The sequence below is a fragment of the Ranitomeya variabilis genome, chromosome 4 (genome assembly GCF_051348905.1).
Source record: "Ranitomeya variabilis isolate aRanVar5 chromosome 4, aRanVar5.hap1, whole genome shotgun sequence".
NCBI lineage: Eukaryota > Metazoa > Chordata > Amphibia > Anura > Dendrobatidae > Ranitomeya > Ranitomeya variabilis.
The window spans coordinates 631,185,451-631,213,189 of record NC_135235.1 but is presented as its reverse complement, the minus strand read 5'-3'; the positions used below and the strand labels follow the sequence as shown (position 1 = coordinate 631,213,189).

Sequence of the window (27,739 nt, the reverse complement as noted above, 5' to 3'; positions counted from 1 at the left end):
CGCCTGCACGGAAAGGACCTGCTGTGACGTCACGGTCATGTGACCGCAACACGGTCATGTGACCGCCACGTCATCACACCCTGGGATCGGAAGCTGCCGCATGCACCCCACACAGGCAACAGAGCTACAACGCGCCTGCGGAAGGTGAGTATATGTTTATTTTTTTTAACCTGTGTCATACGTGGCTGGGCAATATACTACATGGGCTGTGCAATATACTACGTGGCTCTGTGCTGTATACTACGTCACTGGGCAATATACTACGTCACTGGGCAATATACTATGTCACTGGGCAATATACTACGTAACTGGGCAATATATTATGTGGCTCTGTGCTGTATACTACATCACTGGGCAATATACAATGTAACTGAGCAATATACTACGTCACTGGGCAATATACTACTGGCTGGGCAATATACTACATGGCTGGGCAATATACTACGTGGCTGGGCAATATACTACGTGGACATACATATTCTAGAATACCCGATGCGTTAGAATCGGGCCACCATCTAGTAGCCTAATAAACAGCTCAAGGAATGGAAAGAAGATGGCGACCATTTTCAACCCAAGGACTGGAGAAAAGAAGGGGTTCCCTAAAGAATAGAAGAGTTCAAAATAGTGACTCTTCTGTTAGCTCAGTATTGAGTGACCTAGGCAGGAGACCCTGTAGCATGCTAGATGGGTCAGACTCAGACCAGACAGTAGGCTCGACTGTGAGTGAATCTCATGACTGCACCAACCATTGGAGGAGATCATGGAGAGAGAGGTCTGGTAAAGAAGCATACTTGAGAGATGTGGTGACTAAAAAGGGTCTGGTGACACCGGCAGACTATGACTCAAGGGCTGACGCCCAAGACCAGACAGTAGTTAGAGATGCAAGGGAATTGTACCTGCATACTGACCGCTGGGGGCGGGGAAGACCTAACAAGGTTATAACTCCGAAACATGAGGCGACAAAGTCCGACAGTGCATTGTTCACAGACCGGAAGTTAGTGACATTAATGGACTATGTTTCGGGGACCGACACTCAAAACCCGCTGAGAAGGCCCTCTCGACTGGTAGGGCAAGGTGACATGGGTGCCCGGTCTCGGGGCCCCTGGTTTATGTCAAGTGTTCAACCCCGCAAGTTTGAACAGAGGGAAAGGGTATGTGAGACAGTGACTGGCGTTGTTGTGAATGGCCGGTATGTGTCTGCGCTGTAAGCCTGAAATGTTGCTCTGGGACCTGTAGATCCATGAGCTTTGTTTAGCTTGTAAGGGGCTGGGCTTACAGGGTTGGCCAGAGAACTGGATGGGTCTGGCCAACCACCTACCTCTCATCAAGGGGTGTGTCTCATGTGATATAATGAGACCGTGGGGTGGTCACATGGTATCTGTGTTGGAAGGTCCTGCGAGTGGAGACTTCCTGAAGAGCACATGGTAAGACCATCTACCTGCAGAGCCTGTGATGGCTAACTGTGTTGGGAAAGCTACTGTCCTACTAAGGGTCTGGAACAATTGGGTGGGATGTTGCGGAGCAAGTCATCATACGGGACAGCGATGCTAGTAAGGCAGTTTCCCTGGAAGCCAGCACTGACAAGGAGTCAGCGTCTGGAGCGGAGCTCCTGGAAGATAACCTCAGACAAGGGGGTTGCAAGAAGGCAGAGAAGTGTATCTGCTACATAAAGAGACTGGTGTTATTATGTTTCATGGATGTAACGGTACGGACTGTACTCTATCCGGTTTATAATAAACCGGATGGGATGATTAAGTGAGAAACCGCTCCTGTGCGCATTAATCCCATTGCCAAGTGAGTGTCCCCCAACACACTCAGGGAGCGCTATCTCATTAGTGAGATATGCTGGGAGACAGGTGGATGACGACCGTTTCGGGCTTGAATAGTGCTTCTACAGGTCCAATCACCTGTAGACCTGTAGGAGCGCTATCTAAGCGTGATACGGCCATCGTCCACCGGTCTTCTCGCATGTCTTCCTCCACATATTGTAGTGCCGCACCGCATATTGGATGTCCATATGAGTTAAAATAAAGGACTTTTCACCAAAAAAGAAAACGGTGAGTGCTGCCTTTCTACTTCCTATATGATTACTTACCACAATTGTTAGCCTCTGCACCAGAAGAAAATACGTTTCCTTAGCAGCTGTTTTTGTCTTGTAACAGAAGACAAAGCACTAGTGCCCCACCCCCATTCTTTATCTCCATATTCTCTATATTCCTGAGTGAGTTGCTACACAATCATAACAGGTGGACACCATGGAATGTGTATCGTAGTGTGTGGGAAACTATGTGGCATCACTATTTTTGTGTGCATGCCACAATACATTTCTCTCCTGCCTGTTTTTAAAAGTTGTACATTATACTCTTCATGACCACTCTAAATAATGGTTTTGTTTAGGGGTGAGTGGTTGAATGAGTTAATTATCAGGTCAATTATTAATTGGATGAGACAAGTGGGGCATTAAATGGTTACCTTGGCAACTGTCTTGATCATGTATAACATCATTTCTCCATGGTCATTGTCAAATAGGATGAAAGAAAGCCTCAATAGACAACCATTTATACTGTAGTTATACAAATGTAAAATACATACTTTTCAAATATAGGTGTATTATTTTATCCTTATTTGTATTAAAAAAACAAATGGTCATGGTTTACATTTTCTAATAATCAGTTAGTGCACTAAATTGATTTCTCTTTCTTGAGTAGACGAGTGACTCATATGTTTTTCTAGTACATGTTGTCAATAAAACAATTACAAAAATAAAATGGCTACTGCCCTTTGTGAGTTCTCTGATGTTTAACAAGATTTGTTTTCCGATTAAAAACTTTTCCACATTCTGAACATGAAAATGGCTTCTCCCCTGTGTGAGTTCTTTTATGGATGACAAGACATGAATTCCGATAAAAACCTTTCCCACATTCTGAACATGAAAATGGCTTCTTCCCTGTGTGAATTCTCTGATGTGTAACAAGATTTGAATTTCGGTTAAAACCTTTCCCACATTCTGAACATGAAAACGGCTTTTCCCCTGTGTGAATTTTCTGATGGCTGACAAGACTTGAATTCCGAGTAAAACATTTCCCACATTCTGAACATGAAAATGGCTTCTCCCCTGTGTGACGTCTTCGATGGGTGACAAGATCTGATTTGTTTGTAAAACTTTTCCCACATTCTGAGCATGGAAATGGCTTCTCGCTGGTGTGAATTTTCTCATGTACTCTTAAAACTGATTGCTGTTTAAACGATTTCCCACATGTGGAGCATGAAAATGGTTTTTCTCCTGTGTGAATTCTCTGATGTATTTCAAGTTTGGCTTTACCATCATAAAGTTTCCCACATTCTGAACATGAAAATGGCCTATCTCCTGTGTGAATTCTCAGATGGGCAACAAGATTTTTTTTCCAATTAAAACATTTCCCACATTCTGAGCATGAAAATGGCTGTTCCCCTGTGTGACTTCTCTGATGTATTACAAGTTCATCTTTCACACTATAACATTTCCCACATTCTGAGCATGCAAATGGCTTTTCCCCTGTGTGAATTCTCTCATGTACTACAAGTTTGGCTTTATGACTATAACGTTTCCCACATTCTGAGCATGAAAATGGCTTCTCTCCTGTGTGACTTCTCTGATGTGTAACAAGGCTTGACTTATTGCTGCAATATTTTCCACACTCTGAACATAAGTATGCGTTCTTCCGTATGAAAGGCATTTCATTTTCAACAGCATTTATTTGTCTTTTATTTTGCATATTTGTCATTGATGAAGCAGAAGAGAGGATTTGTTGAAAACGATCAGATGACAGATTTTTTCTGAGATGAACTTGAGGTGTATCTGCAAAAATGACATGTTCTTCATATGTATGAGATGTGCTACTAGGATAATCAGCTGCAAAATCTGAGAATATCATATATCCCTCGAAGTTCCTGGTACAGTCATCTGCCAAGAATAAAACAGATTATTATTTTTATATAGCACTGCATTTAAATATTATTATTTATTTTTATATACTTTATATAATTTCTATACAAACTTTAATACAATTCAATTATTGACAGACTAAGGCTGGTTTCACACTTGTGTTTCATTGCACTGCAGATGGCAGCGCACTTCCTCCTTTCAGCTCCGCCTACTGCCGCCTGCGTACCTATCTTTAATATTGGGTACGCAGGGACATGTGTTGTATGCAGATGTGTCCGCATGCTGCTATTTTCTGCGTACCTATCTTTAATATTGGGTACGCAGGGACATGTGTTGTATGCAGATGTGTCCGCATGCTGCTATTTGAGGTGTGCGGCGATCCCCGCACACCTCAAATCGCCGCATGCGGACACATCCACGTACAACGCATGTCCCTGCATACCCGATATTAAAGATAGGTACGCAGGGAAACGCAGGTGGCATTAGGCGGAGCCTGGGCGGAGCTTCACGGAAGAAGCAAGAAGGAAGTATGCTGCCATCTGCAGTGCAGCGAAATGCAAGTGTGAAACCAGCCCAAGACAGTAGACCACCAAATAGGGGCTGATAATATATTGTGTTAGCCACCAGGTTGCGCTCCTTCAAATTTTCACTTCTCTATTGTTGCCATCTACTTTGTAAGTTCATGTTTCACTTTGTCTATCACCAATTATTTCCAGTTACATTTTCCACAGAGACTAGTGATGAGCGAACCCGTGGATGTTCGGGTTGGCCGGGTTAGGCAGGACTTTTTAAAAAGTCCTGTTCGGCACCCGAACTTGACCCCGAACCCTATATAAATCAATAGGGACCCGAATTTCAATGCTGTAAAATGGTCGAAGGGCTAGGGGTCTGCAAAAGGAAAAAATGGGGGTAAAAGCAGGACAATTGCCCTGCAAACCTTAGGAATCATGATAGCACAGCAATAAGACAGCCAGTCTAGTTAAAAATTTCATCCACAGAGCATGGGGCACAGTATCACTACAGAAGCAGCTTATAAATTTTGCCCACAGATCATGTGCCCCCTCAGCTTAAAAATGGCAGCTCCAGTAGTATATGTTACAAATACCTCAGGTGAAAAGTTGGTAGTATGATCTTGGACTGAGCTGGCGGTCCACCACAAGGCTTGCTATCAGCAGTCCGGCTAAAAATTTGACACACAGGGCATGTTTTCACATTTCTCCCACAGAAGCGAATAATAAATTTCACCCTGAGAGCATGGGGCATAGTACCCCCACAGAAGCTGGAGCATGTTTTCACATTTCACTGAGAAGGCTGATTACAAATTTCACACCAGACAATGGCGCACAGTACCCCCACAACCAGGGCTGCAGAGTACAAACAGTGAATTAAATGCACAGTTCTCACACAGATATAGGTGAAAGAATACACACAGCTACTTTTGGCACAGTACTCCCACAGAAGCTGCTAAAAATGTTCACCCAGCAAGCAAGGGCCAGAGTATCCTCATACAATGTTTTCACATTTCCCCAACAGTTCCAAAATTTCACTTCCAGTAGCTTATAAGCAGCCTCTGACAGAAAGCTGGTAGTCTGATCTTGTTTCTAGCTGACAATCCACTATGAGGCTTGCTACCACCAGTCCCAGCCCCTTTGCCTTGGGATCCCTCCCCAATGCTGTTGCCTTAGGGTCCCAGGGGACCAAAGTGTGAAAAATGTGTGTTTAAATCAGGCAACTACGCCTGAATACTTCAGCTAGGGATAATGGAATTGTAAAAAAAAGCTCTGTATAACAAACACTAAAACCATTAAATACACAAAAAAAATTTACAAACTAATGACTGAGTAGAATCTAGAATTGAGAGTCCTCAGTGGTTGATACCTTTTAATGGCTAACTGAAAAGATGGTAACAAATTGCAAGCTTTCGAGACTACATACGTCTCTTCATCAGGCAAAGACTAAAACAAATTCTGAAGAATCACATATTTATGCACAACATGCACAACATAGTATAGAAAAAAAAAAAGGGAGAGGGGAAAAAAACCATGGATAAGCCAGGTGACATGAAGCAGAATTACCATGGGTGATAAACAGTTACGTCCATAAATATTGGGCCAATTCTTAGATAAGGATTGTTTTATTGTCCTGTGATTAGGGTCTGGTTCTGTTGTGATGACCCCACATGGTCTGATGGGCAAGTTCATTAGTTGATGTAAAAAGACATAAATCCGTGTGACACATTCATTCCTGCATTTAGAGTGTCAAAGGTCATCATCAGTTTATATTCCCAGACTCTCCTGTGTTTCTGCGATTTGAAGTTACCCTTTAATACAAGTAATTTCATGTCCATAATGTTATGATTTGGGAGACAGAAATGTATTGCCACAGGTATATCCATTCTTTTTTCTCTTATTGTATGGCGATGAGAGTTCATCCTTGTTCTCAGTTTCTGCCCTGCCCTTAAACTGAGAACAAGGATGAACTCTCATCGCCATACAATAAGAGAAAAAAGAATGGATATACCTGTGGCAATACATTTCTGTCTCCCAAATCATAACATTATGGACATGAAATTACTTGTATTAAAGGGTAACTTCAAATCGCAGAAACACAGGAGAGTCTGGGAATATAAACTGATGACGACCTTTGACACTCTAAATGCAGGAATGAATGTGTCACACGGATTTATGTCTTTTTACATCAACTAATGAACTTGCCCATCAGACCATGTGGGGTCATCACAACAGAACCAGACCCTAATCACAGGACAATAAAATAATCCTTATCTAAGAATTGGCCCAATATTTATGGACGTAACTGTTTATCACCCATGGTAATTCTGCTTCATGTCACCTGGCTTATCCATGGTTTTTTTTCCCCTCTCCCTTTTTTTTTTTTTTTTTTCTATACTATGTTGTGCATAAATATGTGATTCTTCAGAATTTGTTTTAGTCTTTGCCTGATGAAGAGACGTATGTAGTCTCGAAAGCTTGCAATTTGTTACCATCTTTTCAGTTAGCCATTAAAAGGTATCAACCACTGAGGACTCTCAATTCTAAATATTTTTCTATCTACTGGCTAACACGGTACCAAGATATATTTCTTTCCTGAGTAGAATCTGTGACTTCTTTGCATTTATTAGGTCACTACTCACCTGTGCGGTAGATTTGTTTAGAAATCTCCTCTTCACACAGCTCATAACCCTGCACATATGTCTCTGTAGTATTAATATGGGTCAGAACTTTAGCCTGAAACAAAGATTGTCACAGACAGATGGAGAAGTTGTGTGGAATGAAAAGAACAGATGATAAATTTTAACATGAAAATCAAAAATGACATGATAGCAGTCTCCTGTATAAATCCAACCTGTCGGCTCTTAGTTCTAACCAGCCGTCTTCATAACATTAAAATTGTGAGGAGATCCAGACAACATCTAGTGTCTATGATCAGCTTTAGATCTATTTCAAAAGCTCAACAGACTGTCATTCTTGCAAGTATATACCACTGGAGTAACACTCACCATTGGCAAATTATTTTGTGCTTTTTAATCTAAGGTCATATGGTCAAGTTTCAGAATTCCCCAAAATTATATTTGCAAAAGTTGGGGCTGCTGGCGTACCCATTGCAGTACCAGCTGCCCGGGTATACTAGTGTTCAGCAAATTCAAATGAATTATGTCCTAAAACAAAGCATAAAGATTTACATATAAATTTCAGTTGTTCGCTCTCGGTATTATTATCCTGCAATTGATGTCTTACTGCCTGTACACTGGAGTCCTAGGTGTCGATCGTTGCCAACTGGAATCCAATCAAACTGGTCAGGTATTGGTAAAACCAATACCTGTGTCCTTTATATATGAGGGAGTTTTCTTAACCAAAGGGCGTAATCCAGCCTAAATAGTGGGATAAAGGTCCAGTAACTAAACCCTGTCACGCTATAATAGGACACCCAGGTGAATTGTCTATTCATGTATAGTTAGCAAAATTGTATAATAATACCCCTTTCTCAACTTCTTGTCTTACAAATGATTGAAATAGTTCCCTAAGGGAGTGTGTGGGATCTGAATGTAAAGATATTTAGGTATTTTTACCACTTTTACCCCAGTCATACAGTATATGCATGGGATATGACCACAATATTACCCCCCTTGTTTGCTGGCTTTATATCTATGTCACTGTTGTAGCCCAGTCAATTGAAAGCCTTTTGCTTCTCAGTCCTCAGATTGGGCTACTCCCAAAAGGTACAGTAAAGATTTTATCTGAGAACCTGGTTGGAAAACAGGTCCAAACTAGAGCCAGCAGGCAAGGGAGGACTTAATGATGAGTGGATCTCACCTGTAAATGGAGTCATTTTGTTATTAGATGATGCTATATTTGGGATTTCTAGTAAGGTATCTAAAACTTGATAGTCACAATCCTGGAACTGGTCATCTGCTATTATAGCTCAATTGTGCTAAGGAACATTGAGTGCATCTGGACACATTTATTGTATACATCTGCAATTTGCGTGACTATGCACCATCTGTTCTGAGAACAATCCTTGATATCTTCATTGATGAGTTGCTTATATCCACAAGATCTAATGTTACTCTCACACTATTCTCAGTAGACTCTTTACATCATTGCATATAAAAAACCCCTTAACCCCTTTCTGACCTTGGACAAAATAGTACGTCCAAGGTCAGAACCCCCACTTTGATGCAGGCTCTGGTGGTGAGCCTGCATCAAAGCCAGGACATGTCAGCTGTTTTGAACAGCTGACATGTGCCCGCAATAGCGACGGATGAAATTGCGATCCACCCGCCGCTATTAACTTGTTAAATGCCGCTGTCAAACGCTGAAAGCGGCATTTAACTGGCGCTTCCGGCCATCGGGCTGGAAATGAGCGCATCGCTGACCCCGTCACATGATCGGGGTCAGCGATGCGTCGGCATAGTAACCAGAGGTCTCCTTGAGACCTCTATGGTTGCTGATTCCGGTTTGCTGTGAGCGCCACCCTGTGGCCGGCGCTCATAGCAAGCCTGTAAGTCAGCTACATAGGAGCTCCCATGTAGCTGAGCCGATGGAGTTATGCCAGCTTCTAGCCTCCCATGGAAACTATTGAAGCATGGCAAAAGTAAAAAAAAAAAAAGTAGAAAAAAAATGTGAAAAAAAAAAAGTAAAAAAAAGTTTAAATCACTACCCTTTCAACCCATTAAAAATGAAACAATAAAAAAAATCAAACCTACACATATTTGGTATCGCCGCGTTCGAAACGCCAGAATTACATTTTTTTGGTCACCGCAACATTGCATTAAAATGCAATAACGGGTGATCAAAAGAACGTATCTGCACCAAAATGGTATAATTAAAAACATTGGCTTGGTACACAAAAAATAAGCCCTGAACTGACCCGAGATCACGAAAAATGGAGATGCTACGGGTATCGGAAAATGGTGCAATTTTTTTTTTAGCAAGGTTTGGAGGGCAGTGAATAACGAACACGGAAAAACGGAAAATCCCAAGGTCATGAAGGGGTTAATCTAGCAATGATGACCTCACGTGAAGTCGCTCAGATTGGTTAATCTTCACATTCTGAAAACTGATAATTTCATTCTGCGTGCCGGGGTCATGTGTCTAATAAGGTTCAGTTGGGAAATGGAGCGTGTTTCTAATAAATTGCCAATTAAAGGGGTATTCCCATCTCCAAGATTCTGTAGGTGTAATAATAATTATAATATTAGCAAATACCTTCAATTAGAAATGTAGAATAGTTCTCCTGATTCGCTATGTCGCTTACCTCATGTGCAGGGCATTGCAGAAGCTTAGGTATCGATGGTACGACCACTAACAGCTAACTGTCATTATATGAGTGGTTGTAACCATGGATTCTAAAGCTACTGCAATGCCTGCACATGAACTAAGTGACATAGCAAATCAGGAGAACTATACTACATTTCTAATTGGAGGCATTTGCTAATATTATTATTACACCTACTGCACATTGGGATATGATCTTGGAGATGGGAATACCCCTTCAGGTATAAAACAAGAATAAACACAAGACCTTCACAACCTTTTACATATCATAGGGGAGATTTCATGAGACCTTCTCTCCATCTACCTGATAATCTTGAGGAACACTGGGATTTTCTTGTTTACAGTCCTGTGGAAGAAGAGGACGGGGGCATCTCTCTGGTGTTATCCTCTTACTAGATAGAACTGGAGGAAACACATACAGGGACTGAATTTATTCTTTACATACAGATAATTATAGGCCGTGTGTATTTAGTCCTATTACCTGGCGATGTTCGGGGCTGAGGAACCTCCATCATGACGTCCTTGTACAGATCTTTGTGTCCTTCTAAATACTCCCACTCCTCCATGGAGAAATAGACGGTGACATCCTGACATCGTATGGGAACCTGACACATACAATGATACCGTCATCCCCCGATCCCTTCATAGCGTTACTGTATAATGTCCCAGCATTCCCAGCAGTGTCACCTCTCCAGTCAGCAGCTCAATCATCTTGTAGGTGAGTTCTAGGATCTTCTGGTCATTGATGTTCTCATGAATCAGGAGATGAGGCGGCGGTCTCGTGATTGGGCTCAGGGGTCTTCCCCATCCCTCAGACACAGGGGCCTGATAGCGTTCACTAGAGGTCGTCTTCACTACTATGTAATCCTGGTTATGGAGAGACGCATTAATACATTTCACTACAGACATTTCCAGAATCCTCACCTCTCCAGTTCTGTCCATCTGTTATTCCCATAGATAAGAATGATGTAATGTGACGTCATCAAAATTTCTCACCTCTCCAGTAAGCTGGAAGAGGATCTCTAGGGTGAGGTGTAATATCCTCTCCGCCATCTTGTCCTTTTCTGTGTCCATCCTTGAGAGGTCACTCTGGAAAATTCTCTTATATGGAAGATCTCCTCTGAAAAGATCCGATATTGTAAGGAACTGAAAGGGGAGAGGATGAACTGATATAAAATCATAAAGATCCCATGCAAGAAATCTCTGGAGCTGTGTGTAGTATGTTATATATTTTAAATGATTTCAACACTCCAATTAATTAATATGAATTATAGAGCTATTGATATGGTTTCAATCAGATATATATAATTCCCCCACATGTGTTCAGGGGCCCATCAACCAGTTGCTGAATTTCTGCCATGTTTCCTACATGAAGCCCTCTCCTCCAGTTGCAAAAAGCTGGTAAATCAGGTTTTATTGGGGATTGAAGGGATGTACCTTTGTGAGTGGACAAGAGACTGGTGACATCATTCCGTAACAAAACAAGTGGTTTCAGCAAGTGGGAATTGTGTCTTGAATAAAAATGTTTGCAAAATTGAATAAGTTTGTTAAGAATAGGAAAGCAATTGACAGTGTCAGATTTTTGCCAGAATGGGTGTTGTCAGGACCGTGGACCCCAATGGCACAGGAATGTAATAAGTATATGGAGGGACAGCGTTTAGCAAATCCCCAGGATGTGGCTGCAAAATTTGATCTCTCAAGGTATGATGCAAAGGAGCAAAAACAGCAGCGGCCGTTGGATGGGTCTGTGTCCAGGCTCTGCAAAGTTTGCAGGAGGAGATTGATCACTTGCGTTTAGAGCTGCATACAGCTATAGAGCAAAGGATCATTTTGCAATCAGCTTTGAGAGATCAAGTGAAACAGCATGATAAAATGCAAAAGAGTTTTGAAGAATATGTGATAAAAAATATGAATAAGAATAAGCACAGGAGGAGGCAGCAGCCAGTGTCAGATAGTCATACTGCACATGTTAGAACCATGCTTGCACACGGGAAATGGTCAGATTTTTCAGAATGTGATGCCTTAGAAAATGAGGTAGAATTGCATGCCAGATCTATTGTATTAACAAAGACCAGGAGAGAAGTCACTCAGCGTAGGGGAGATATGATGGATGCAGGAGATGTAGCTGTTGGAGCAGAATCCGCCATGACAGAGGAAACTAGAAATTATACAGCAGGGGAACTAACAGAATTAGCCACCAGGTACAGACAGCAAGCAGAGAAAATTTATTAACATGGATTCTCAGGTTATGGGATTTTGGAGCCGATACGATAATCCTGAACCTTTTGAGGGCATAGGAATTGCTAGTATTTGTATTGATCCCATGGTGCGTTTAAAAATGAGACGTGCAAGGGACACTGCAGAGATTTTTTCCCTATTGCATTTGGTGAGGGATTCTGTGGCACAAGTGTATGATTCTCCGATTGAATTAATACCACAAACACGATGGGAGTCTCTTGCAGATGCAGTTCAGAGACTGAGAGAAATTGCATGCATAGGTGGTATAACTCGCAATCCTTTGCCAGATCTGAATGATCACTTTGCTGTTGTTGAGGATTGGAAGGGGCCAGATGCTACAGTGATGACAATAATGATGAAAAATAAGTTCATAGAAGGTGCCCAACTGCTTACAAATCCCCATTATTCACTATGTTCAGTGCGCTCATGGGAACCTCCACTAATGTATATACAGCATGCAGTTTAATTTCTCAGTTATCTGCTCTAGAGAAAGCAAAAGTGTCAAGAAATTACACAGTAGACAGAGTAGATCAAGAGAGAAGGAAAGGCGATAATTCCCAAGTTAGAAAAACCAGAAAGGAGCTGTTTTGTGACCTGATAGCTAGTGGAGTTCCATTTCAGGACATACAGTTGTGGCCAAAAGTATTGACACCTCTGCAATTCTGTCAGATAATACTCAGTTTCTTCCTGAAAATGATTGCAAACACAAATTCTTTGGTATTATTATCTTCATTTAATTTGTCTTAAATGAAAAAAACACAAAAGAGAATGAAGCAAAAAGCAAAACATTGATCATTTCACACAAAACTCCAAAAATGGGCCAGACAAAAGTATTGGCACCCTCAGCCTAATACTTGGTTGCACAACCTTTAGCCAAAATAACTGCGACCAACTGCTTCCGGTAACCATCAATGAGTTTCTTACAATGCTCTGCTGGAATTTTAGACCATTCTTCTTTGGCAAACTGTTCCAGGTCCCTGATATTTGAAGGGTGCCTTCTCCAAACTGCCATTTTTAGATCTCTCCACAGGTGTTCTATGGGATTCAGGTCTGGACTCATTACTGGCCACCTTAGAAGTCTCCAGTGCTTTCTCTCAAACCATTTTCTAGTGCTTTTGAAGTGTGTTTTGGGTCATTGTCCTGCTGGAAGACCCATGACCTCTGAGGGAGACCCAGCTTTCTCACACTGGGCCCTACATTATGCTGCAAAATTTGTTGGTAGTCTTCAGACTTCATAATGCCATGCACATGGTCAAGAAGTCCAGTATCAGAGGCAGCAAAGCAACCCCAAAACATCAGGGAACCTCCGCCATGTTTGACTGTAGGGACCGTCTTCTTTTCTCCATGCTCAATGTGGTACACACAAGGACACAGGACAGAGGTTGAGTCAACTTTAATCCATGTCAACTGGCTGCAAGCGTGATTTAGTTATTGCCAACACCTGTTAGGTGCCACAGGTAAGTTAGAGGTGCTGTTAATTACACAAATTAGAGAAGCATCACATGATTTTTCGAACAGTGCCAAAACTTTTGTCCACCCCCTTTTTTATGTTTGGTGTAGAATTATATCCAATTTGGCTTTAGGACAATTCTTTTTGTGTTTTTTTTATTTAAGACAATTTAAATGAAGATAATAATACCAAAGAATTTGTGTTTGAAATCATTTTCAGGAAGAAACTGAGTATTATCTGACAGAATTGCAGGGGAGTCAATACTTTTGGCCAAAACTGTAGATGGCATTTCTACATGTGACTTGTTCAGATAGCAAGCTTTGAGCAGAAAAGCCACATTGAAAATCTCCAGGCCCAGGAGGGTGGTGACAAATGAAATAGGAGTTTGGAAGGATAGAGGTGGGACACCAGATAACAAAGTCCCTACTGCACCCGCCCATACCATGCCTGTATTCCCTCATGGACTAATTAGATAAAAGTTGTGGAGCATTCCATGAGAATTGTGATTGAACAGTTTTGACATATTTTTTGTGATGTCTAATGATGTTTGTTTTTGTTTTAATAGTTTGTACCAAGAGAAATATCCTGTGAGCATACTATTACGTATGAGCTGCCTGAAATGATGAATTGAGTTTAGTCTTGGTGATGCATAAAAATGCATCACAAAACAAAACAAGCTGTTACTGGCTTCACATGATCACTGCATCCAGTCAGGTGTACCTTCCTGCCCCCCAGTACAGTCAGGCCTTCACTTAGCCTCGACCATGACATGGAATGGACATGATTCTATGGGGTCCATATCACTCTATATCTCAGTCTCACACTTGCCCCACACTCAGGGTGTGGACTGAGCACAGAACGCAATCCCAAACTGTGCACACTAGTGATGAGTCGCCGCGGCTACATGTCTCATGGCTGTTTGATAGCTGCAACACATGCAGGTATTGCCTTTTTGTTAGACAATCCCTGCATGTGTTGTGGCTGTCGAACAGGGGCATACATAGAATTAATAGGTCTGCACAGCAGAACTTGTAATTGGGCCCCTCCCCATCCCCCCCCAAAATTAATATTCAGCAGGGTCAAAGAAGAGAATATCACGCAACTTTGCAGTGGTTGCAAAGTAATTTTCTTTCTATTGAAGGCCTTAATTCCCCTTTCGTTTCCCCCATAAAGTATGATGCCAACAAAATTGCACCATTAAACACAGTATGCAATATGATACCCCCACAGTGAATTGATCCCCAGTGCCCTCCACACGCACGGTATGATGACCTTACTGTGTGCCCCCTCAACACTCACGGTAAACTATGATGAACCCCCAACACAGAATGATGCACCAACTGTGACCCCAACACAGCTATCCATATAGTATAATGGGCCCCACACTGTATGATTGACCAAACACAACCCTCCACACTGTATAATGGCCCTCACTAGCCCTCCAAACAGCATAATGGCCTCTAAAAAGCCAGTAAAACAGTATTATTAGACCCCACACCATCATTTACACTTTATAATTGCTCACATACAGTAATACACATACACATATCCCTGCAAATGGTATAATGCGCCCAATAGCCCTGCAAATAGTATAATGCCCCCATAGCCCTCCAAACAGTACAATGGTCTCTGACATAAACCTGCAAATAGTAAAATGGCCCCCACATAGCACTGAAAAAGGTATAATGCCCCCATAGCCGTGAAAACAGTATAATAGCCCCTCCATAGCCATACAAACAGCATAATGGCCGCCCACATACACTTGCAAACAGTATAGTAGTCCCCACATAATTCTCCAAACAGTATAATGGGCCCCCAATAGTGCAACATACAGTCTAATGGGCCCCACATAGTGCTCCATACAGTATAATGAGGCCTATATGGTGCACCATACAGTAGCATGGACCCCATATAGTGCTCTATACAGTACAATAGGCCCCACATAGTACTCCATACAGTATAATGGATTCCACATAGTGATCCATACAGCATAATAGACCCTGCATAGTGCTCCATACAGTATAATACACCCCACATAGTGCTCAATATAGTATAATGAGTCACATGAAATGCTCCATACAATACAAAGGGCCCCACATAGTGCACTATACAGTATGATCCATCCATGGGAGGGTCCTTCATTACACATGCACACCGCCCTTTACCCCCTTCAACTATGAAATATGATATATTACACATATAATATGAGTCTTACCTGAAAGATGTTACAGTCACAGGATGTCGCTCATTTGGGGTAGCAGCCATATGCTCTCACCAGACTACATTTCTAATTTACATTAAGTAAAGTGGTGTATGTGATGTGTGCAGAGCTGGTGGGGTTGGACATAGTGAAGTAGAAAAAAACTCAAGAACGGGTCCTTCAGAGCTTCTACTGACCTGGGTGTCACAAAGATTGTCAACTACTGCCGGTCCTGCCCTACTTGTCAGCTAACTGCTCCCGTATGCCCATTATAGAGGTCCCATTTGATGAGATTGACATGGACCTTGTAGGGCCCCTAGTTAAGTCCGCGAGGGGGCACTAATACATCCTAGTAGTGATGGTCTATGCAGCACGGTACCTGGAGACATTATCCCTGAGAAACTCCTCCACCACTAGCATAGCCTGAGAGTTAGTAAATATTTTATCCCGTACAGGCCTGCCAAAGGAGATCCTGATGGACCAAGGAACTTTGTTTATGCGCAAAGTGATGAGTGAATTGTATAAGGCTCTCCAGATTACACAACTACGGATGTTGGTGTATCATCCACAGTTGGACGGCCTGGTGGAGAGGTTCAACAATACCTTTAAGTCCATGCTTAAGAAGATCGTGGAGAAGGATGGCCAAAAATGGGATTGCCTACTGCCATACCTATTGTTCTCTACCTGGGAAGTCTCACAGGCCTCTACGGAGTTCTCACTGTTCAAGCTGCTTTACGGGTGGCACCCCTTTTGGCCTTCTGGATGTTGCAAAAGGGGACCTGGGAAGCAGATGTTACACCCTATCGAAGCATCATCAAGCATGCAGCCCAGATGCAGGACATGATCACAAACATGGTGCAGATGGTGAAGGAGAGGCACCTTCAAGCACAAAACGCCCAGGCAAGGGTCTACAATCGGACAGTTTAGCCCTGGAGACCGGGTATTTGTGTTGATTCCCACAGTGGAAAGTAAGTCATGGCCAAATGGCAAGGGCCATACGAGGTGATTGAATAGTTGAGTGACTTCAAATACAAGGTCCACCAACCAGGGAGAGAAGGCCATACAAGGTGTACCACATTAACCTGCTCAAACTATGGCAAGACAGGGAACCAGAGGAAGCTATGTGCCTGGGGGACAATCCAGAAGCCAGGGTCGAGGATGTCACAGTGGCAGAGACACTATTGCCGGCCCAGAAGCAACAGTGTCAAGAGTTGCTTCAGCGGAACCGGACCTGTTTTTGGAATTGCCAGGTTGTACACAGGTCATGGAGCATGAAATCCTGAAGGAACCGCATGTGAGGGTGAACCAAAAGCTGTATCGGATTCCTGAAGCCCGCCACGATGTGAGGAGAATGTTGAGCTTGGGAGTCATCCAGGAGTTAAAGAACGGTTGGTCTAGCCCCATGTCCTTGTGCCAAAGCTGGATGAAGAGTGGTGTTTCTGTAATGACTACAGGGAGCTATATGATGTGTCCAAGTTTGACTTGTATCTGATGCCCCAGGTCAGATATCACCACACTGGACCTAACAAACGGATGCTGGCAAATTCTCCTGTCCACAAGTGCCAAGGAAAAGACAGCCTTCGCTATGCCTAACGAGTAATTTAAATTCACCAGGATGCAGTTCGGTCTGCAGAGAGCCCCAGCTATCTTCCAGAGGGCCATGGACAGGATCCTAGAATCTCAGAAAAAGTATGTCGCTGCTTATCTGGATGACTTCATGATCTTCAGCCCGGATTTGGGGAAGTCACCTGCAGAAGGCACAGGCGGTACTGTATGCACTGGGGAATTAAGAGTTTACCATAAACCCAAAGAAGTGTGCCGTTGGTAAGGAAGAGGCAAAATACTTGGGCTATGTCGCCGGAAGGGGCAAAATAAAGACGCAAGTAAATAAGGTGAAAGCAATCCAAAATTGTCCACAACCAGTCCCCAGGAAGCAAGTTCGGGCCTTTCTAAGAATTGTAAGATATTATCAGTGATTTATCCCATCGATGGCCAAATGATCCTCTGAAGCGGCGTTCGAGGAGTTGAAGCTCTCCCTATGCAAACATCCAGTCTTGGTCACACATGACTTCACAAAGGATTTTGTGGTCCAAAAGATGCCATGGAGGTCGGGTTGGGAGCCGTGTTGTCTCAGATAGTAGATGGGGACAAGCATCCAGTCTTTTACCCAAGTAGGAAACTCTCCTCCTGTGAAAAGAACTATGCCATTGTAGAGAAAGAGTGTTTGGCCATCAAATGGGCGGTTGACATGCTGAGGTACTACTTGTTAGGCCGGAAGTTCAGGTTAGTAAGTGTCAGACCATGTACCCCTGAGATGGATAATGGAAAGAAATTGGAAGAATGCCCAGGTGACTAGGTGGTTTCTGGCGCTCCAGGACTTCAGCTTCCACGTCAAGCATAGACCAGGGAAGCTACATGGTAACACAGATTCCCTATCCAGACTTCCCTGCTTAGGGAGTGAAGGTGCCAAAACTCACGGCTTTGTGCAAAGGTGGGGGGATATGTGACAAAGTAACTGGCAAAGTGCTGGAGGGGAGATACGTTTCACTGAGGCTATTAGCTTCAGTGATTTGAAACCCAGAAGTTTCCTCCAGCAGTGCCAGCACACTATGTGTTAAAAGGGGTTAATCAGCCATATGGGTGGGTTTTTTTGGATAACCATAGAGCGGGTGGGAGGTTGTCCTCCTTTTATGAAAAACAAAAAGGGATGGGAAACGGGAAAGGTCAGCTCAACATTATCAGTCTCTATCCAATAATGACTTCCACGCGTGGAGCCGCACCGGCTTGGGTGTGTAAGTTCCAGAAAATGAAGTTTGGTAGCCCTCTGGGATCCATATGTTGTCCACATCGTGCCTGCTTTTATGAATTTTTCTCATTAAAAACAAAGTTTTATATTTTTCTAAGCTGGATTACCCATTTTCTTTGTTGTACCCCAAATCTCCACCCCAGGGTGTGGTCTGGAGCTTAAATAGTGTACTTCCAGAGGCATTTAGTGTTCAGTAGGGCTAGAGAGAGGATCTCCAGCACTTTTTGTCCTGAGAAGGAAAAACTGAACCAGAGAGTGGTTATTATTCTGAGAGGTAAGATCCCCGCAGATGCAGAGACTGTATACCATTTTGGTTTCTTTTCTTGTTTTGTCCGAAGAGCTGTTTTTATTGTTTACCTCCATTTGCAGCCGAGTGAGCCGATCTACTACTGTTGTGAATTCCGTTCTTGGGCTCCATCCTGTGGTTGCGAATGGTATTTTTGGGAGTTCTGCTCTTGGGCTCCCTCTGGTGGTTTCAAGTGGAACTTAGCAGCTGCTTTCACTAATCGGTTCCCTGGCCTTGTTATTTAACTGGGCTTTTGGCTGTAGTTGATGCCAGCTGTCAATGTTTCTTCCTGTGGATTCAGTCCTTTCCTGGAAGTTCTCTGTTGGCCAGTCCATTTCAGCTTAAGATAAGTTCTGCTAGTTTTTGGGTGTTTCCCTGCTTTTGACCTTCTGTTCAGTTTAAGTTATGTCTCTTTTGTCCAGCTTGTCATTATGAAATATTCCGGCTAGTTGGAAGCTCTGGGGTGCAGATTTGCCCCTCCACACCGTGAGTCGGTGTGGAGGTTATTTTTGTAAACTCTGCGTGGACATTTAGTTTTTATACTGACCGCACAGTAGCCTTTTCTATCTGTCTATTTAGATAGTATTGGCCTCCTTTGCTAAAATCTAGTTTCATTTCTGAGTTTGTCATTTCCCTCTTCACTCAATATTTGTGGGGGGCTATCCTTCCTTTGGGGGTTTCTCTGAGGCGAGATAGTTTTCCGTTTCCATCTTCAGGGGTAGCTAGTTCTTAGGCTGTGGTTTTTCCTTGGAGCCTTTGCAGAATCCTATTCCCTTGAGGGGGATTGATGCTACGCCATTGGCCAAGAATAAACCTCAGTACTGGACACAGTTAGCCATGAACATGGCTCCAGCACATCAGGAAAATATTCGCTTTTTGGTGTTGCATAATTTGCATGATGTGGTTGTGCTGGGGTTTCCATGGTTACAGGTACATAATCCAGTGCTGGATTGGAAATCTATGTCTGTGACTAGTTGGGGTTGTCAGGGAATACATAGTGACATTCCTCTGATGTCAATTTCCTCGTCCCCTTCTTCTGAAGTTCCTGAGTTTTTGTCGGATTTCCAGGATATATTTGAGGAGCCTAAATCCAGTCCTCTGCCTCCTCATAGGGACTGCGATTGCGCTATTAATTTGATTCCTGGCTGTAAATTCCCTAAGGGTCGACTTTTCAATCTGTCTGTGCCAGAGCATGCTGCTATGCGGACTTATGTAAAGGAGTCCTTGGAGAAGGGGCATATTCGCCCGTATTCGTCACCGTTGGGAGCGGGGTTCTTTTTTGTTGCCAAGAAGGATGGCTCCTTGAGGCCCTGTATAGATTATCGCCTTCTCAATAAGATCACGGTCAAATTCCAGTACCCTTTGCCTTTGCTCTCTGATTTGTTTGCTCGGATTAAAGGGGCTAGCTGGCTTACCAAGATTGACCTTCGAGGGGCGTATAATCTGGTCCGCATCAAACAGGGTGATGAATGGGAAACAGCATTTAATACGCCCGAAGGCCATTTTGAATATCTTGTGATGCCTTTCGGGCTCTCTAATGCTCCATCTGTGTTTCAGTCCTTTATGCATGATATTTTCCGGGAGTATCTGGATAAATTTATGATTGTATATTTGGATGATATTTTGTTTTTTTCCGATGATTGGGAGTCTCATGTGAAGCAGGTCAGGATGGTATTTCAGATTCTTCATGCTAATTCATTGTTTGTGAAGGGGTCTAAGTGCCTTTTCGTAGTTCAGAAGGTTTCTTTTCTGGGGTTCATTTTTTCTCCCTCGGCTATTGAAATGGACCCTGTTAAGGTTCAGGCTATTTATGATTGGACTCAACCTACATCTGTGAAGAGCCTTCAGAAATTTTTGGGCTTTGCTAATTTTTATCGTCGCTTCATTGCTAATTTTTCTACTGTGGTTAAACCTCTGACCGATTTGACCAAGAAAGGTGCAGATGTGGTGAATTGGTCCTCTGCGGCTGTGGAGGCCTTTCAGGAGCTTAAGCGTCGTTTTACTTCTGCCCCTGTGTTGCGTCAGCCAGATGTTTCTCTCCCTTTTCAGGTTGAGGTTGACGCTTCTGAGATTGGGGCAGGAGCTGTTCTATCTCAGAGAAGTTCTGATGGCTCTGTGTTGAAGCCGTGTGCTTTCTTCTCCAGAAAGTTTTCGCCTGCTGAGCGTAATGATGATGTCGGCAATCGGGAGTTGTTGGCTATGAAGTGGGCATTCGAGGAGTGGCGACATTGGCTTGAGGGAGCCAAGCATCGTGTTGTGGTCTTGACCGATCATAAGAATCTGATCTACCTTGAGTCGGCCAAGCGGTTGAATCCTAGACAGGCTCGGTGGTCTTTGTTTTTCTCCCGTTTTGATTTTGTGGTCTCGTATCTTCCGGGATCTAAGAATGTGAAGGCTGATGCCCTGTCTAGGAGTTTTTTGCCTGATTCTCCTGGAGTCCGTGAGCCGAGTGGTATTCTCAAGGAGGGGGTGATTCTTTCTGCTATCTCCCCTGATTTGCGGCGGGTGCTTCAGAAGTTTCAGGCTGATAGACCCGACCGCTGTCCTGTGGGGAAATGGTTTGTTCCTGTTGGTTGGACTAGTAAGGTGATTTCTGAGATTCATTGTTCGGTGTTGGCTGATCATCCTGGGATCTTTGGTACCAGAGATTTGGTTGCCAGGTCCTTTTGGTGGCCTTCTTTGTCACGGGATGTGCGTTCCTTCGTGCAGTCCTGTGGGATTTGTGCCCGGGCTAAGCCCTGCTGTTCTTGTGCTAGTGGGTTGCTTTTGCCTTTGCCTATCCCTGAGAGGCCTTGGACGCATATTTCCATGGATTTTAATTTCTGATCTTCCTGTTTCTCAGAAGATGTCTGTCATCTGGGTGGTTTGTGACCGGTTTTCTAAAATGGTCCATTTGGTACCTTTGCCTAAGGCTAGGTTCACATTGCGTTAGTGGGTAATCGCTAACGGACAGCGTTGCACGGCAAAAATGTCGCAATTAACGCCATGCAACGGGTCCGTTAGCGCACCCATTGACAGCAATGTAAATTTTGCCTGTAGCGCATCACTAGCGCGTGCCTTTTTCGGCTCGCGCTAGCGATGTGCCGTTCTTTTGTAGCGCGCCTCGCACGCTGCTTGCAGCTTCCGCGGCGCGCCCGAGGTCCGTTCCCCGCTCTCGCAGATCGGGGATCTGCGAGAGCGGGGACGTTAGCGCGACCCCTAAACGCGGCCCCTACAAAAACATTGCGTTAGCGCAATCCGCAAGCGCTAGCGCTAAACGGATTGCCCTAACGCAATGTGAACCTAGCCTTAGTTGCCTTCCTCCTCTGATTTGGTTCCTTTGTTTTTCCAGCATGTGGTTCGTTTGCATGGTATTCCGGAGAATACTGTGTCTGACAGAGGTACCCAGTTTGTTTCTAGGTTTTGGCGGTCCTTTTGTGGTAGAATGGGCATTAATTTGTCTTTTTCTTCGGCGTTTCACCCTCAGACAAATGGACAGACGGAGCGAACCAATCAGACCTTGGAAACCTATTTGAGATGCTTTGTGTCGGCTGATCAGGATGATTGGGTTACCATCTTGCCGTTGGCCGAGTTTGCCCTTAATAATCGGGCTAGTTCGGCTACCTTGGTTTCGCCTTTTTTTTGTAATTTCGGTTTTCATCCTCGCTTTTCTTCAGGGCAGGTTGAGCCTTCGGACTGTCCTGGGGTAGATTCTGTGGTGGACAGGTTGCAGCGGATTTGGACTCATGTGGTGGACAATTTAACATTGTCTCAGGAAAAGGCTCAACGTTTTGGTAACCGCCGTCGGTGCGTTGGTCCCCGGCTTCGGGTTGGGGATTTGGTCTGGTTGTCTTCTCGTCATGTTCCTATGAAGGTCTCTTCCCCTAAGTTCAAACCTCGTTTTATTGGTCCTTATAGGATTTTGGAAATTATCAATCCGGTGTCTTTTCGTTTGGCCCTTCCAGCTTCGTTTTCCATTCATAATGTGTTCCATAGATCTTTGTTGCGGAGATATGTGGTGCCCATGGTTCCCTCTGTTGACCCTCCTGCTCCGGTGTTGGTTGAGGGGGAGCTGGAATATGTGGTGGAGAAGATTTTGGATTCTCGTCTTTCAAGGCGGAAACTTAAGTATCTGGTCAAGTGGAAGGGTTATGGCCAGGAGGATAACTCTTGGGTTTTTGCCTCCGATGTCCATGCTGCCGATTTGGTACGTGCTTTTCATTTGGCTCGTACCGATCGGCCTGGGGGCTCTGGTGAGGGTTCGGTGACCCCTCCTCAAGGGGGGGGTACTGTTGTGAATTCCGTTCTTGGGCTCCCTCCTGTGGTTGCGAATGGTATTTTTGGGAGTTCTGCTCTTGGGCTCCCTCTGGTGGTTTCAAGTGGAACTTAGCAGCTGCTTTCACTAATCGGTTCCCTGGCCTTGTTATTTAACTGGGCTTTTGGCTGTTTATGTTGATGCCAGCTGTCAATGTTTCTTCCTGTGGATTCAGTCCTTTCCTGGAAGTTCTCTGTTGGCCAGTCCATTTTCGCTTAAGATAAGTTCTGCTAGTTTTTGGGTGTTTCCCTGCTTTTGACCTTCTGTTCAGTTTAAGTTATGTCTCTTTTGTCCAGCTTGTCATTATGAAATATTCCGGCTAGTTGGAAGCTCTGGGGTGCAGATTTGCCCCTCCACACCGTGAGTCGGTGTGGAGGTTATTTTTGTAAATTCTGCGTGGACATTTAGATTTTATACTGACCGCACAGTAGCCTTTTCTATCTCTGTCTATTTAGATAGTATTGGCCTCCTTTGCTAAAATCTAGTTTCATTTCTGAGTTTGTCATTTCCCTCTTCACTCAATATTTGTGGGGGGCTATCCTTCCTTTGGGGGTTTCTCTGAGGCGAGATAGTTTTCCGTTTCCATCTTCAGGGGTAGCTAGTTCTTAGGCTGTGAAGAGGCATCTAGGCAGAGATAGGAAAGCTCCACGGCTATTTCTAGTGTTGGTGTTAGGAGTAGGGATTGCGGTCAGTAAAGCTACCACCTCCTCAGAGCTTGTACATTATTTGTTTTACCCACCAGGTCATTTCAGTGCTGCTCCGTAATCACTAGGTCATATCAGTGATTTCTGTCTGTGGAGCTGCCACCTCCTCTGAGCTTGTCCATGATTGGTTTTACCCACCAGGTCATCTCAGTACCGCTCCGTAACCACCAGGTCATAACAACTACAGATCGAAGTATAATGGTGTTTCCCCAAGAAGGATGAAGGAGACAATTAGATTTCACAGACATTCAGAAGTCAGTGGAAGATATAGAGACTTAGGTATGACATACCATATTTAACACAATACATATAAATTACAGTGGTCTTTCCTCACTACAGTACAGTCACATACAGAGATTTATCACAGAGTATATAGATGGGAGCACGTTCTATCTCCTGGAATGTGATGCATTATTGATTAATGATGCCTGTGCCCAGTAATGGGGTATCTCCACAGACCTCCATTCAGAGAGCCACACATTAGATAAATAGCTGTTGCTAACTGCTAGTGAGATAAAGACCTTGGTTGCCCTGTCCAACAGGATTTCACTTTCTCATGTAGAGCAGCCGATTTGACCTAAATCTACATCAGTTTTTCAGACCTAAAAAAGATAGCGAACCAAATCAAAACAAATGTCAAAAATAGGAAAATAACAGATATCAAGTGATATTTGAGTCTGGTGTTTTCAGCCAATGAGATGATAATCAGTTGTTTGTGGAAGTGTATTGTATCATGACACAAATATAAGAAATTTCTCAGAAGGGTTGTTAAAGGGAAGGTGCCGTGATTTTAATTTTTGAATTACCATATATACTCGAGTATAAGCCAAGATTTTCAGCCCACAAAAATGGGCTGAAAGTGTCCCTCTCGACTTATACCGGAGTTATGGTCAGCGGGGGTCGGCGGGTGAGGGGGAGCGACGACTGTCATATACTCACCTGCTCCTGGCGCGGTCCCTGCATGTCCCACGGTCTCTGGCGCCGGCGGCTTCTTCCCCTGTTCAGCGGTCACGTGGTACCGCTCATTAAAGTAATGAATATGGACTCCACTCCCATAGGGGTGGAGCCGCATATTCATCACTGTAATGAGCGGTACCAGTGACCGCTGAACAGAGGAAGAAGCTGCGGGTGCCGGAGACCGTCTGTCCGGGAGAAGCTCCCTGGGACCGCGCCGGGAGCAGGTGAGTATTTCATATTCACCTAACCTCGTTCCCCCGCTACCCTGTCTTCCACTTCCTCTGCAGTGACTGTTCAGGTCAGAGGGCACAATGACGTATTAGTGTGCGCGTCGCCCTATGCTGAACAGTCACTGCGGAGAGACAGGACGCTGAGGAGCAGCGACGAGAGGTGAGTATGTCATTTTTTTTTTCATTGCAGCAGCAGCATTATATGTGGCACATTGTTATATGGAGCATCTATGGGGTCATGAAGAACTGTATGGAGCATTATATGTGGTACATTGTTATATGGAGCATCTATGGGGCCAGACTGAACTGTATGGAGCATTATATGTGGCACATTGTTATATGGAGCATCTATGGGGCCATAGTGAACTGCATGGAGCATTACATGTGGCACATTGTTATATGGAGCATGTTATGGGGCCATAATGAACTGTATGGAGCATTATACTGTATGTGGCACATTGTTATATGGAGCATCTATGGGGCCATAATGAACTGTATGGAGCATTATATGTGGCGCCTTGTTATATCGAGCATCTATGGGGCCATAGTGAACTCCATGGAGCATTACATGTGGCACATTGTTATATGGAGCATGTTATGGGGCCATAATGAACTGTATGGAGCATTATACTGTATGTGGCACATTGTTATATGGAGCATCTATGGGGCCATAAGGAACTGTATGGAGCATTATATGTGGCACATTGTTATATGGAGCATCTATGGGGCCATAATGAACTGCATGGAGCATTACATGTGGCACATTGTTATATGGAGCATGTTATGGGGCCATAAGGAACTGTATGGAGCATTATACTGTATGTGGCACATTGTTATATGGAGCATCTATGGGGCCATAAGGAACTGTATGGAGCATTATATGTGGCACATTGTTATATGGAGCATCTATGGGGCCATAATGAACTGCATGGAGCATTATATGTGGCACATTGTTATATGGAGCATCTTATGGGGCCATAATCAGCATTTGTGCAGCATTATATGGGGTATATTTTAATATGGAGCATCTTATGGGGCCCATCATAAATTTTATGGAGCATTATAATGGGGGCGTATTTTGTATGGAGCATCTTATGGGGCCATCATGAACTGTATGGAGCATTATATGGGGCTCCTGATTCAATATGGATATTCAAAAACACTTAACCTACTGATGTCTCAATTAATTTTACTTTTATTGGTATCTATTTTTATTATTGACATTTACCGGTAGCTGCTGTATTTTCTACCCTAGGCTTATACTCGCGTCAATAAGTTTTACCAGTTTTTTATTGCAAAATTAGGGGGGTCGGCTTATACTCGAGTATATACGGTAATAATTATTGATTATACAATCAATTATTTTTAATACAATAAACAACTGTATTTAAATACAAAATATTGTATTTAATACAATACAATAGTTTTTTATTTATTGACATTTATGTGTGCCACTGGGGGCTGTCATTTAGACTAGTGGGGGCGTGTGTGTCTGGGAACGACACTTGCACACCTCACTTACGGCAGCCTTCGGCATAGGAGCCAACAGTAAGACTTCAACCGTGTCTCTTGCATTGAGGCCGCTCCTCCTGCCTCTCAGCTGTGATCTGGGCACACCCTCCTGGGCTGTCCAGGTCACAGCTGTGGGAGAAGATCGCGGCCATTTTGTTGTAGCTCGCAGCGTATGCTGTGGGCTTTACTTTCCCCTGTCATTGTTCACACTGCTTAGTGCGTGCGATGACAGGAGCTGCAGGTAAGACCGCCGGTCAGAGCGCTGCGAGGTCATGCTGTCACACGTCAGCGTGACCCCGCAGCTGTGTCTGTCACCCACGGTAATGCTACCGCCAGTACTGTTGGTCACAGCGCTGTGGGATCATGCTGGCAGATGTTAGGGTTACCCCGCAGCTGTGACTGTCACCCATGGTAATGCTACCGCCGGTACTGTTGGTCACAGCACTGCGGGATCATGCTGGCAGATGTCAGTGTATCACTGTGCCACCATGAGAGTTCACCACAGTTCATCCGATGCTCACTTATGGCACCGCTGTGTGAGAACTTTCCCACGCAGCAGTGATGCCACAAGGGAGATTACAGCAGCTGATGAACTCTGGTGAACTCTCACTGCAGCTCAGTAATACACTGTGGGAGGGATTACCTCCTGTCAGTGTATCGCCAGCTGTCTTTAAGAGCAGTCACATGACTGATGTGACTGCTCTCAAAGTGATCAGGATCGTCGTGGGAAATTATGGATTACCTTCTCGGCAGACAGGTGAGGAATATTTGTGGTTTATTATTTTATTTTTGTTGCAGGAGACGAGGCAGTGGATTAAGCATTCAGTAAGTACGGTTTAATTAACAATATTAAAGGAGTCTTATTCTGGAGGATTTTATTCTGGCTGTGTCTTTATTTACCATATAACTATAGGATTAGTAATGGATAGGTGTCTTATAGACACCTCTCCATTACTAAGCCATGGGCTTGTTGTCACCTGACAATAGAAAGGTGACATCAACCCCACAAATATGAACCCCACTTGCCACCACTACAGGGCAAGTGGGAAGAGCGAGGCTAAGCACGAGATTTGGAGTGTCTCATAGATGCGCCTTTTCTGGGGCGGCTTAGAGCTGATGTTTTTAGCCTGTGGGGCCATATCCATGGCCTCTTCCTAGGCTATTAATATCAGCCTGCAGCTGTCTGCATAGCCTTTGTGGTTATTAATTATAGGGGTACCCCTGTCATTTTTTGGGGGGATCCCCCATTTTAATAGCCAGTAAAGGCTAAGTATACTGCTGTGAGCTGATATTAATAGCCTGGGAAGCTCCATGGGTATTACCCCCTTCCCAGGCTAAAAAC

At 43.9% G+C, this 27,739-nt stretch overlaps 1 protein-coding gene across 3 annotated transcripts in view; it reads right to left on the bottom strand.

Moving 5' to 3' along the window:
* Window positions 1-2,329: 2,329 nt before the first annotated feature.
* The window catches only part of LOC143767259 (uncharacterized), a 220,866-nt gene continuing 195,456 nt past the window's right edge, over window positions 2,330-27,739 (bottom strand). For all 3 annotated transcript variants that reach the window (XM_077255465.1, XM_077255462.1, XM_077255464.1), the window contains exons 2-7: window positions 10,717-10,866; window positions 10,408-10,587; window positions 10,202-10,325; window positions 10,025-10,122; window positions 7,077-7,170; window positions 2,330-3,943 (exon numbers count right to left, since the gene is read on the bottom strand). In XM_077255465.1, coding sequence (XP_077111580.1) covers window positions 2,772-3,943; window positions 7,077-7,170; window positions 10,025-10,122; window positions 10,202-10,325; window positions 10,408-10,587; window positions 10,717-10,794 — 1,746 coding nt within the window. In that variant the 5' untranslated portion in view covers window positions 10,795-10,866 and the 3' untranslated portion in view covers window positions 2,330-2,771. The remainder of the gene's footprint in view (window positions 3,944-7,076; window positions 7,171-10,024; window positions 10,123-10,201; window positions 10,326-10,407; window positions 10,588-10,716; window positions 10,867-27,739) is intronic.